Source organism: Prionailurus viverrinus, chromosome E1, assembly GCF_022837055.1.
Source record: "Prionailurus viverrinus isolate Anna chromosome E1, UM_Priviv_1.0, whole genome shotgun sequence".
NCBI lineage: Eukaryota > Metazoa > Chordata > Mammalia > Carnivora > Felidae > Prionailurus > Prionailurus viverrinus.
Window position 1 is genome coordinate 36,285,473 of NC_062574.1, and position 13,556 is coordinate 36,299,028.

The 13,556-nt window shown below is 36.5% G+C and overlaps 1 protein-coding gene across 7 annotated transcripts in view; it reads right to left on the reverse strand.

Moving 5' to 3' along the window:
* Nucleotides 1–13,556, reverse strand: part of CDC27 (cell division cycle 27) — a 70,041-nt gene that overhangs the window by 36,890 nt on the left and 19,595 nt on the right. For 5 of the 7 annotated variants that reach the window (XR_007146720.1, XM_047832014.1, XM_047832011.1 and 2 more), the window contains exons 3-7: nt 7,876–8,023; nt 6,140–6,265; nt 1,709–1,806; nt 816–970; nt 506–717 (exon numbers count right to left, since the gene is read on the reverse strand). Coding sequence is in view for 6 of the 7 variants with exons in the window: in XM_047832014.1 (XP_047687970.1) it covers nt 506–717; nt 816–970; nt 1,709–1,806; nt 6,140–6,265; nt 7,876–8,023 (739 nt within the window). In the remaining variant the exon portion in view is untranslated. The remainder of the gene's footprint in view (nt 1–505; nt 718–815; nt 971–1,708; nt 1,807–6,139; nt 6,266–7,875; nt 8,024–13,556) is intronic. The other 2 variants (XM_047832016.1, XM_047832015.1) reach the window with 1 other exon arrangement.

Below are 13,556 nucleotides of genomic sequence, written 5' to 3' on the forward strand. Positions count from 1 at the left end.
TTTTAATTTTGATACTTTTGGATATGTATCCTCTGGGCTGGATTCCTATATTTACACACATATACATATACGTCTAATAATTTTGACAAAATACTTCCTATTGATACATGTCAATTCTTCTGTGGTTTGGAAAACAGTACTTTAACAGTAACCACTGCTACCGCTTTGATGAGATCATAAGCATTCCAACATTCCAAAAGGTTCACTGCGATTCACTGACACACAGCCAAAAAGACAGTTATCTTTTAACGCATACACTAGCTGAAGAAGGCATATTTAAGGGTTTTAAATTTTCCAATATTTAACATTAAATTTTTATCACAGGTATTACATTTTTAACTTCATTTTCTGAAAACAGAATAGGTCTATTACTGACTTACTAAATGCTTCTATTTCCATAGAAATTTAGAAGTTGCTGTTCATATTAATTTTATATTACTAATATGAATTATTACAAATCATTTAATATTATAGTACATTTTAAAGTATTTTTTGTTTGTCTTACCTTGGGGTTAATGGGCTAAGAGCAGCTGGTCCTCCTAATAAGCTTCGACCAGTTTTTGGTTTATTTTGAACCTGTTTAGATAATATGGAAGTTCCTGTTCCAAGAGGGACAGTATCTGGTGAAATTACAGCTGAATCAATATAAGACACTGAGGAATCTGTATTCAAGGAGTACTTTGAATTGGAAGATTCTAAATTCAGTCTGTTTAATTCCTGAAACAGAAAATTTCCACCATGTCATTTATGATACATTTAGTTCATTCTTTTTTGTTTTCCATAATATTTGAACACTAGGATAGGATTATACTTACAATTGTGTCCTGGGGTGTTTCTGTAAGAACGGTCTCGGGTTGTCTATGAGATAAACTATGATTAGATACTAGTGTTGTGCAAGAGCTGGGCAGACAGTTGCTAAAGTTCTGTAAAGATGTTAATTTAAATGTTTGGTCAGGATCTGGCTTTTCACCTATGAAGGGAAAAAAAAATGTATGCCTCTGAGGAAATGACAATTAATCTTTTAAAGTATGCATATATCAGTGGAAATAAGGCCTCACCCAGAGTTTTAAAGTTCTCCTGTTTCAGCTAATCAAATTTACTTCCCCAAAGCCCACCTATCAATTTATTACAAAAATTTTCACATAAAGCTGTAAATTTAGGAAATAAACTATAATAACACTATTTTAAATATAATAAATCATAGGAAAATGCAGATTTCTGTGCTTTTTTAAAGCAGAAAGCAACTAGATCTCATTTTGCTCCAGGTAAGGAGTGATGGTGCAGAACTGAAACCCAACAGACATCACAGTCAAGTTAGAAGCACTGCCATGGATACGTCCACGAGGTTTTAAAATGATCCTCATGCATTCTAAGAGCACACATATTAAGACACCCTTCCCCCATATTGTCCAGGTCTTATTTACATAACAGTTTCTGCTCCAGGAATTCTATTAGTTTCTTTCCTTATCCAGAAAGCTATTTTGCCTAGTGTTATACTCACAATACAACTCATTCTAGAGGACACAAGGCCACATCAATCCTTAAACATGATTCTATTACCTTATTTCTTGTTCTCAACTTAACAGCCTTTAGCTTTGAAAAATGTTTTTCTTGTGAATAATTTGTATCACTCTCCGAGAATTAAGGAGCTGAGACAAAAAAGAAGAGGAAGCAGGGAACCCTCCCCTAGTCACCTCTACAAACCTACCTATTTCACATAATGATTCAAAGGGGGACCAGAGGAAAGGATTTAAACTAAGGCTCTTTTGGTAACATTCTGATCCTTTGGCAAGCCGATCTGTCTTGCTGTAAAGACAAACACATATATTAGACAAGCTGCACAACCCAAAACATCATCAAGAATTTTTTGGTACAAAAAATTAGGTAACTCCTATATGTGTATTTGTACACACACATACAAGTTCTGAGAGTACTCTTCTTGACACATTCCCTAAATTACTAATTTCCCCTTCTCACCACTCTCTAATCTATTATTTAGGGCAGTTCGAGTCAAAAGTCTGGTGAAAGCAAGCAGAACATGAATTGAACGGAATGCTAGCAAAATCAATTATCATTGCCTTCTTGAGTACTAGAATTGCTTTTAATTTGCTGTCAGAATCTAGAATTACTTAAGGAGATATGGACAATATCCAAATATTTCAGTCTTATGCTTAATTTTTAATGTAATATCCCAATGGTAATTTTGAAAGTGACTTAAATGCTTTAAATATAGTATATTTAAATGATCAGGCTTTTTAATGAAGTAGAGGTGGTAGCTCTTAAAAAAAAATTTTTTTTTTTAAAGATTTTATTTTTAAGTAATCTCTGTACCCAAAGGAGGGCTTGAACTCACAACCCTGAGATCAAGAGTTGCATGTTCTGCCAACTAAGCCAGCCAGGTACCCCGAGGTGGTAGCTCTTAATGGAAAAAAATGTTCTAAAGAATTGGGGTGAAAAAATTATCAGATGGTACTGGGAAGAAACAGGTTAATCTAAGAACCAGACTTACCACCAGTTGTGTCCTAAACAGAAGTCTCATGAGCTATTATAGACAAAAAGATCAATAAGCTGTCTACCAAAATACTGGAGTTAAAAAAGATATCTTAACAAGCTACAGCTGCAAAACCACAACAGCTATGTATCCAGATTACTGGGTGCAATTTTGGTCACAAGACAGGCAAATGATGGCTGAAATGAAAAGCCAGTCTTTGGAGTAGAGTTTTCCCCCACTGGATGTTTAACCTTTAATATTTAAAATGAATAAAAATAACCCATCCTTATCCTTTTTTAAAAAAAATATACTGTTTTAAGTTTATGAGAGAGGGAGACCATGAGTGGGGAAGAGGCAGAGAGAGACAGAGAGAGAGAATCCTAAGCAGGTTCCATACTGAAAGCACAGAGCCCAACAGGGGCTTGAACTCATGAACTGTGAGATGGTGACCTGAGCCAAAGTTGGATGTTCAACTAACAGCCACCCAGGCACCTCCCTCATTCTTTTAAAGAAGGGGAAAACCCTTCTTCATGGTTAGGGACTGATTCAACTCTACCTTCAAAACTTTTATATTTTTAAATGTTTATTTGTTTTGAGAGAGAGTGTGCATGCATGCACATGTGTGTATGAGTGGGGGAGGGAGAAAGAGGGAGAGAGAATCCCAAGTGGGTTCCACACTGTCAGGACAGAGCTGGAAGCAGGGCTCGATCCCACAAACTGTGAGATCCTGACCAAGCCGAATCAGGAGTCTGATGCTTAACTGACTGAGCCACCCAGGCGCCCAGCTCCTCTAAAACTTTTATTAATCTTGTTTAAAAAAAATTTTTAATGTTTATTTAGAGAGAGTGCATGAGGGGGGAGAGGCAGAGAGAGAGAGAGCGAGAATCCAAAGGAAGCTCTGCGGTATCAATGCACAGCCCATCATGGGGCTTGATCTCATGAACTGTGAGATTATAACCTGAGCTGAAATCAAGAGTTGGACACTCAACCAAGAGAGGCACCCAGGCACCCCTAAAATAATTAGTAATACATAATAGTATTTTTGTGATTTTAATACTTTATTTTGTTTTATTAAACTTTATTTTAAAATAATTTTAGACTCACATACAAGTTGAAAAAAAATAAGAGTTCCCATGTACCCTACATCCAACTTCCTCAATGACAACATCTGATACAACCATAGCACAATTATCAAAACTGGGAAATTGACAATAGCATAATACTGTACACTAAACCACAGACTTTATTTGGGTTTCAGCAGTTTTTACACGCACTCATTTATATATGGTTTTATGAAATTTCATCACACGTATAGATTTGTGTAACCATTACCACAATCAAGATATAGACAGAACTGTTCCAACAGCCCAGAGAAACTCCACAGCTGCCTCTGCACAGCCACATTCTTGCCTCAACTCTCCCCTCTGACAACCACTGATCTGTCCCTATCGTAATTTTATCATATCTATGTTTTTTTTTAATTTTTTTAATGTTTATTTATTTTTGAGAGAGACAGACAGACCATGAGCAGGGGAGGGGCAGAGAGAGGGAGAGAGACAGAATCTGAAGCAGGCTCCAGGCTCCGAGCTGTCAGCACAGAGCCCAACACGGGGCTCGAACTCACGAACTGTGAGATCATGACCTGAGCCAAAGTCAGACACTCAACTGAATGAGCCACCCAGGGACCCCTATCATATCTATGTTTAATGAGAAATTCTATTGGTCTGCATCCTCACCAGCACGTGGTACTGTTTGGTTTTTTTTTAATTTTTTATTTGAGAGAGACAGAGACAGAGAGAAAGAGAGAGCATTAGCAAGAGGGGAAGAGGGGCAGAGGGAGAGAGAGAGAATCTCAAGCAGGCTCCACGCTCAGTGCAGAGCCTGACGTGGGCCTCCATTCCATGACCCTGGGATCATGACCTGAATTGAAATGAAGAGTCAGATGCTCAACAGACTGAGGCACCCAGGCGCCCCTGTCCGTTCTTATTTTAGCCATTTTAACAAGCGCGTAGTGGTTTCTAATGGTGTTTTTTATTAGCCTTTCCTTAACAGCTAAGGATCTGGTACAACTTTTCATGTGCTTACTTACCATCCATATATCCTCTTTGGTGAAGTAGCCATTCAAATATTTCACCCACAGTCTAATTCCTTAGGTTTTAATTTTATTATCGAGAATTCAAGAAACAAAACTGTTTCTACCAAGTTTTTCCTACTTAGCATCTTACACTCCTTCTTAACTAGGTAGAATTGATTATTCCCTCCATTGGATAAAATACTGCTCAATTTTTTTCTTTTTTTTAAGAGAGAATGGGAGTGTGGGCTTGGGGTGGGGGGAGGGGGAAGGGGGTAGATAGAGAATCTTAAGCAAGCTCCATACCCACAGGGCTCCATCTCAGGACCCTGAGATCATGACCTGAGCCAAAATCAAGAGTCTGATGCTCAACTGGCTGAGCCCCCCAGGTGCCCCCTGCTCAAATTTTATCACAGCATTTTTATTGTGATGATAAAAACTTACAAACTTTTGTTTACTGCTTCTCTCCTATTCTATTATAAACCTTTGAGGGCAGGGACTGTGAGTGATTTATCTTTACATCCCCAGGACCAAGTACTATGTTTAGCCACAAAGGGAGGATGGACCTCAAAGTTTCTCAAATAAATGATAAAAAGAATCATAGTTGCATGAACTAAATTCATTACTCCATGTCTTTTTATTAAGACAAATGAAGATACTGCTATTGTATCTTTATTTACTCCTGTTCTCAAAAGAGTGATGTCATATGAAAATGAGCCCCCAAATTCAGGCAAATAATTTATTCTGTACAAAAAGACATTTTTGAGGTTTTTAAAAAACTATTCAAACTAGCCTCGATTTATCTTAAAACAGGTGCTTTCCTAATTCTTCAGACAAGCAATCCTCAACCAATTCTCCTACAACATGTAGGAGACATGTGACATTTACACAGGCGATGCACTCCCATGCGTGGATGAACAATTCCCGTTACCTGATTATATCTCCACCCTCTACTCCCCAACCAAGGAGTATTTCAGACTAAAAATGAGTGCGAACAATATTATAGTGATAACTTTGAATTCACTCTCCCTTGCTTTCAAAAGACTAAATTTAAGTAAGTGTAGAGAAATTTTAAATACATTTCAAATGATTTGCAGATCACTGTTATTTCAACAACCATCGTGGAAATTTCTTAGGACGTGCCTCCAAATTAGTATGGCAAACCAGATGGGAACTGCTATGCTTTATTACTGAAATTTATCTTCAAGCCTTGTTCTAAGGAGCCGAGGTGATATTTAATATTAGAGAAAAAACTTCACTCATTTCTTCTTTTTCCTCAGTGGATCACATGAAGATATTCTCCTCACCCAAAGTGGAAAAAACCTCCTATGTGCACTCAAATATTAGTGCACTAATATTAGTGCTATCATCATTAAAGCAAAGAAGATAGTGACAAATGGGATCAACATCTCCATGACTTTATAAGTTTAATAAGGTCACAGAACTAAAAGACTGTACTCTTCAGCCAAGTGCTATTTGATAAACACAGAAAGTGTAAGTTTTTTTTTTTTTTTTTAACCACAAAGAATTCTACCACTGGAAACAATTTTCTGGTAGTCTGAATCATTGTTACTTACCAATATACATGTCCCAACAATGAAAGAGTAAAGCAAGCTGAATCACCAAACTCAGTAACAATATCATCATGGCTTTTCTGCTTATTAAACACTCCACCAGATAAGATCTGTTCCCCTTCTGCAAGCCTTTAAAACACAAATTTACAGATTAAAAAAAGTCAACATAAAAAGTACTGTGTGTAAAGACATCCTTCACTACCAATGTACTTCCAAATATGGGGATAGATAAAGTACAAAGTCCAGGCACCTTTAGAACAGCAATAGCCATGTATTTAGAATCATTTGGAAGACTGGGAATTTATGGTCTTAAAATTCCAGTCTTGCATTTAAGAACAAAACCAGTTAAATTCAGTCCCTATATGTACAAATGTAGTGTGAGCAACATACACATTACTCATGTCAAAAGAAATGGAAGGTCTTTATACTGGGGGAAAATGTGTACGGTTGTTCATTAACAGACGTAGTGGTCCTTTTTATTTAGTTCTGTAATTCCTTGAAATAGGAATTTGCAAGAGAATTTAATAACACTAATTAGACATTAGTGAAAAACTGCATACTTAATGGTCTCACTCGTTTTTAGGTTTATAAAAGAAACCCGAATAGTACTTCATCTCTTTTTATTTACCAATTATGTTTTCTTGATATAGAAAATCACAAGTGTTTCCCAAAGGAAAAAAAAAAACAACTTGACTTCACTATATATTTTTAGCATATCAGAGTTTATAATGGTATCTCTTTTAAAGTTTTTTCCAAATCATCATGTGGAAAATACTCTAGTAAGTTTACGCAGCATATCCTAAACATTAAAGTGATATCTATATTTCTTCTACGGTCAGTGGGACTTTTAAAAAACCATGAATACTTGTAAATGAGATAAGAATGTCCAAGGTAAGAATTGGCTTAAGAAACTAGCAAATTAAATATATTTTTAGGAAGTTAGCATTAAACCTTCGGAGTAAAAATAATTCAATAACAAATGTTTCAGAAATTTTATAGATATTTTAGCTAGTTTTTTAATTTACGTCATCAGTTAGACACTGGACAAATACAATAATCATTATTAGTCTGTGGAGACTTCAGGAGGCTCATTTGTGTCCTCTCGCTATAAACCTACCAACTACATTCACAAACACACTTCTGCGATTATCTATTTATCTAGTCCCTTTTAGCATCATTCCATCTCTTACAGCACAGAACAGAGTTTAACAGAAGATAACTACCTATATCTCTACCTGCCTCCAGATTCAGAATAGGGACAGCTGACATGTTTAATTGTAATGTTCAAAAGAAGTGCTCTCCTGAACCTGCCCCCTCGCTTCAAAGGGGTAGGACAAAGTGGTCTGGAAAGCCAAATAACTACACAACTACCTAGACATAATGAAGCATTAATCTCAGGTGAACAGGTAAGGAGGTTTTCAGGCGTATTCCAATTGAAAGCAAAGGAAAGGAAATAACACTTGGGATAATTTTGGGAAATGACAGGAATTAGTTATAACTTAAGTTTCCCCAGAGTTAAATTCTATCATTTATTACCATAACAATGAAATCTCTCCATAACAAAAGTGCTAATGCCACAGGCAACAGTATAAACATTTTAAGTTACTGAAATAGACAAATTGCTACTACCAAAAAAGAGGGGAGAAAGGGAGTCAAGAGTTTAATCTATCAAAAGGATTTTATCCAAAATTCTACAGTGTAAGTAAACAATATTAGATAGAAAAGATTTAAAAACTTACTTGCTGAGATCAACACAACATTTTGCAAGCAGGTATTTACACTGCGGTGTAGTACAACTGTGTCCTTTCAAGAGTCTATATGCTTTATATGCCTTTCCTGAGCGGTAATAACAGGTTGCCAATAAAAACAAGGCTTCCTCTGAGTGTACTAAGAGCACATATGAAAAAAAATGGCTATTATTCAGTATGTTGAATGGTAATCACTGTTTATCTGGCAATAAACAAGTTTAGCAACAAAAAATTAGTCATGTTATTTAATATAAAACAATCATTTATTAATCCAAATTTGAATTGAGAAATACTTTACTGACAGAAATCTTAGTTCCCCAAGTCCTGATTACCTTCTTCTTACAAAGAACCAAGGAAGTAATACAATGAAGACAGTCATGGTATTTTCTGTAAATCCTTAACAAAAGTGCGCACTTGTGTGCACACCCGCACACTCACACCTACCTTTAAATAGACTACCAGTAAACGGTCTTGTTTTTTTGTAGTATTTTTCTAACAGACTCTTTGAGAGAACAGATGTCCAATTTCATGAGAAAGGTGCACTCAGGGTTGCAAAGCTAATTACCAATCTGAGATTACTTTCTACATTAAAAAAGGACCAGATTTTAAAAAACACTTCTTTCTAACACCAAATGTGTACTAAATTACACTCAATTTAAGACAGAAGAAAAATTCTAAATTGTGAATACCCACAGCATTTAAACCACTCAATCGACACACTTAACACTTCTACAGCAACGACAATTATACTGCCTTGCAGTGGCAGGAGCTGAATTATTCAATCTGTCCCCTGGTCTCCATACTAGGAAGGAAATGCCCCTTCTGTCCTAGTTAATGAAATGTGGCATTTTCCCCTTTATTTACTCTCTCCCGAACTGACCATCACTTCACTTCTATCCTTGCAATCTCCCAACCAATCCAGGTGAGAGTCTAGACAGGCCAACAACAAAGGAGATAGAAAGAAAGCAGGAAAATCACAAATCTGTGCTTCTAAAAATGGGTTCGGTAATAATCTCAGTGGGTTGAGGGGTGTTCTAAGCCAGTGGTTCTAAAAGTGTGGCTGGCCCCTCGACCAGCACGGCATGACTTGGGAGCTTGTTAGAAATTCTTAGCTTCAACCGAGACCCACTGAATCAGTAATTCTGGGAGTGAGGACTTGCGGTCTTGCATTGTAACAAACGCTTCAGGCAATTCTGGTGCATGCTAAAGTTTGAGAATCACTGTTCTGAAGTACAAGATAAACTTGTCACATCTTAAAAAGTTAACTTCACCCAAAGCTTGGGATAAAAAATTGTTAACTTCATTCAAAGTTTAGGATAAAAAAGTAGGTAATTTGAAAGATTACTCTTACACAGGTTTTTGGGTCATATATATGTATATGCAAGCAAAAACAGAACCCTTCTTCTCTGGTCCATCTTATGATTTTTCATGAAACTCTAGTATAAAAAAACAATATGCAATGAATGATATGGCGTAAATGATCAGGAACTTTGGCACGCGTGTTAATGGGGTGTACATAGTATTAATGCTTCAGAAGCAAAAAGAATGAATAGGGAGCTCTACTGTAGGGGGAGCAAACTTTTAATTTCACTGAACTGTAAGTGCTAATTCACACAAATTAGAAAGTGTGATTTCTTTTTGATCTCGTGATAAAGGCCTTGATTCTGGTCACTTTATAAATTAAGTTTTTTAAAAACTCATTGATTATACCAAAAAGCAATGGTTCCCCAAACCTAGTTAAACTTTTAGCCATAACAATGCTTTATCAAATGTTTTGTTTACAAATACTCGTTTATGCATAGGTCCATTTTCACTGCTTTAAAATTCCCTAAGAACATAAAAGTACCAAATACTCTGTGTGTGTGTGCGCACGATTTTAGTGTGTAACTGCAATTACCTTTTTGAAGCGTGATACCTTAAAATCTACAAGTTCAAATGGGAATATGGATTGGAAGGCTGAGCACGCCTTAAGATTAATGGACATGTAAGATATTGATGTAAATCTGGAACAACTTGAAGGGTTGTAAAAGACATGGAGAGACACGGGTGGTTTTTGAGGCTCTCCAGAAATAACTTGACAGTCCTAAATACAACCAGTGGGCCAGTAGTAAGGAGTTATAATAAAGCTAAGCTGCAGAGACTTTCAACAAATAGATTTTGTCTGGAACAATAACTCCAACCGATTGATAGTGGCTGCCTCGAGTGCTAAATTCAGAAAGATTCTAAGGCTGATCATGGCTTAGGTAGTAAGTGTGCAGAGATCAAAGCAACAGGACCTAGAAATGGTTATAGATGTCTCCATGACATCCTTTTATTTACCATCCTTTACTTAGAGCCTTAATTAAAATATGTGATTGGGAATTAGAAGGCCCATAATTTATTTTATAATCAGGAATAAAGTGAGAATTGACTCCAGTCACTCTTAACATAATATTGAGGAATCAATCATGTACTAATTAAAGTATGGTACTTCCATATGGTGAAACACTCACCATAGTCGTCCAAAAAAAAAAAGACACATATTTCCAGAACACACTATTAAGTGAAAACAACAACAACAACAAAAAACCCCAAACGAAGTTGTAGAATGATGCTGAAGTCCCTCTTCTTACAAACAGGCTAGGCTTCAAAAACGAAAGGTCATTTCATAGAGGTCCAAAATAGTTAGGAGAGGTTTAAGCTTGCATCTTTCAGATACATTTCCATCAAATAGGAAGGTGAATTAGTCTTTCAATGCTTTCAAGTCAGACAGACACCTCTTCTTCGTGTTGACTTACAATGTAAATGAGCAGACTTCCAAAATGGACCAGTTCTGGCAAGACTTAAAAGTTTGGTGAGGTGAGGGTTCTTGGTCTTGATAAACTCTACAATTATCGTCGAGAACTGCTTACAGGTTAAAGTACTCTGCCTGCTGCCTTGTCAAGAATTCTGATATTGTTAAGTATTCGAAGGGCATAGAATCTATGAAATCATCTATGATTTGTGACACACTTCATCCTGATTATCTTTTAAGTTTGTTTGTTTGTTTGTTTGTTTATTTATTTAGAGAGTGCACGCACAAGAAGGGGAGGGGCAGTGAGAGAGGGAGAGAGAATCCCAAGCAGGCTCTTTGCTGTCAGCATGGAGCCTGATGTGGGGCTTGATCCCATGAACTATGAGATCATGACCTGAGCCAAAATCAATGGTCAGACGCCCAACTGACTGAGCCACCCAGGCACCCCTTAAGTTCTGTTTTTAAAAAATATTTTAATTTACTTTTTAAAAGTAAGCTCTACACCCAACGTGGGGCTTGAATTCAAAACCCCAAAATCAAGAGTTGCATGCCCTGAGCCAGCCAGGCACCCCAATCATGTAAGTTCTTAAATCAAAGAAAGGCAGTACAGCACATGCATTTAGGAGTACAATACTACTAAATGTACAATACCTGAATAGTCATTGGATAGTAATGTGGGTTACACATATATGACAATGAGCCACAAGCTCAAATAATTCCATTTCATCACTAACTTTTCTTTTGCGAAGGATTTCAACTGCCTGGATCCTATGCTTTTCAGATGCAGCATGATTCATTCCATCCTTCAGAATCATTTCTTTTGTTGAATACCTCATCTACATACACAACTTCAGTATTTTAATACTATTGCCACTTTTTATTTTCTCTACATTTGTTTATATCCTAAATTGCAATATTAACTGGTTTTGTCTTTATTGTATATGATAGGATTAAAATGTTTTAAAATACTTTGAAACTGTGCTTAGAGTAAATATACCACAGGTAAGAGGGCTGGAGGAAATTTTAAAAAGGTTCCTTGGTGTTTGAAGGTGGAAAGTGGTCACACATAAGGAGAAAGCAGATCATGCAGGGCTCTGGAAGTGATCTAAAGATTTAGGGATAAATCCTTATAGCAACTAGACATCTCTACAGCATTTTAAGAAGGAAAGTAAAGAGAATAGGTTGATTTGGGAAGGGGAAAGGGAAGAGGCAGGGAAGAGCAGATATGGGAAAAGCAGTTAGGAAGCTTTTTTAGTAAGAGATAGCAATGTCTTAGATTAGCGTGGGAACATTATGAGTCCAGGCTTACACGCATTGAGTTTGATGTCTGTGAGGTTTGTGTGAAACAGCTAAGTTAATGCAATGAAACATTTGAGTCTCGAATAAAAAAAAGTTTGTTCGAAGACCTGAGTCTTAATCACTAACACATTATAAAAATGAAAACTATGACAATAAAAAAGCATCATCCTTTTTACTGGCAAGCATTTAACTTTAACAGTAAAAGGTTAGGCCGATGGACCAGACATCCTTTTGATACCCTCCGCTCCTCGCTCCACCCCCATATAACAAACTGACTGAAATTTTTAGGAACCAGATATATTTATTAAATTTTCCAATAATGGCCTACAAGTGAAACACTATGCCATATCATTAGTAGTACTCTGGACATTTCCCCTCAATGATGCCCTTAATATAACCTGATAAACAATTTTTTCTAAAAAAAATGTTGCCATTTTTAGTCACATATTTCTGTGAGTCTAGGCTCTCGGTATCCTGGCTAAGACAGAGAAGAGAAACAGATGCTGAACCTTTTACTCTGGTTCACTTCTCTTCAACTGAGCCCAATTTACTGAAACTGATATACCCAGTACAATGTCTACATCTGGGCCCATTAATCGTTAAGACAGGTAGAAAACTGGTGAATAATTTTACAGTAACTTAAATATGTTCATATTGAAAAATAAACATTTTGTAGCGTGGGATGCAAAATCTACATCAAGATAGAACACTAGATTTCAAGCAATTGGGAGCTTTGCCCTAGGACCCTCAGAATAACTTAGGGAATACATGTTGACACAATGTCTTCAGCTACTACTTCTTCCTTGCTTTTCACCAGTTACAACTGCCACTCCCATGCAGTCTCACAGAGAGCAATTCTTCATCTTTCCCCAGAGGTCCTGGGTACTTCCTTATAAAATATAATGTACACAAAACTTACAACCGGTTAATTTTCTGAACATAAATAAATCACCTCTCTCTAAGGACCTACCATATTTATTGTATTAATGTATTCTTTGTCCATATAATCTAAGACTGTTTCTATTTGTTCCTAACCACCCATTTCTATTCATTCTCAACAGCTAAATACATTTAATAGCAATTAAAAACCTTAGATATTGCAGTACTACATGCCATCTATTAGGGCAAAGGGGAAAGCTGAATCTATATTGTGTGTCAATTAGCAATGGAGAAAACCTTTGATCAAGGAGATCAGGTATGGCAGTGGGAAGGAAAAGTAGGTGAAGGGGATATGGAGGGAGGTGATACGATTAGGAGTTTCTCCAAACAGCAAGGCTCGATTCACTATGCATTGTGAAATCAATTCGGTGAATTTCAACCTGCATTAAAACAACAATAATAACACTCAGAAAATATCAGAGTACATCATATGTAAGAAGAGTAAAAAAAAAAAAAAAAGAAATCTGAAAAGCCAACGTAATAGAATATGCTAGGGGAGAGGAACTTGTAAAGGACTTCCTACGTGCCCAAACCACAGATTATTATAGTTAGTGCTGAAAACTATCCTGTTAAGTAGGTATCTCTCTTCCCAAGTTAAAGATGAGGAAAATTAGGCTCAGAGTAACTTCTTACCGAAGATCAAATGGCTAATGAACATCGG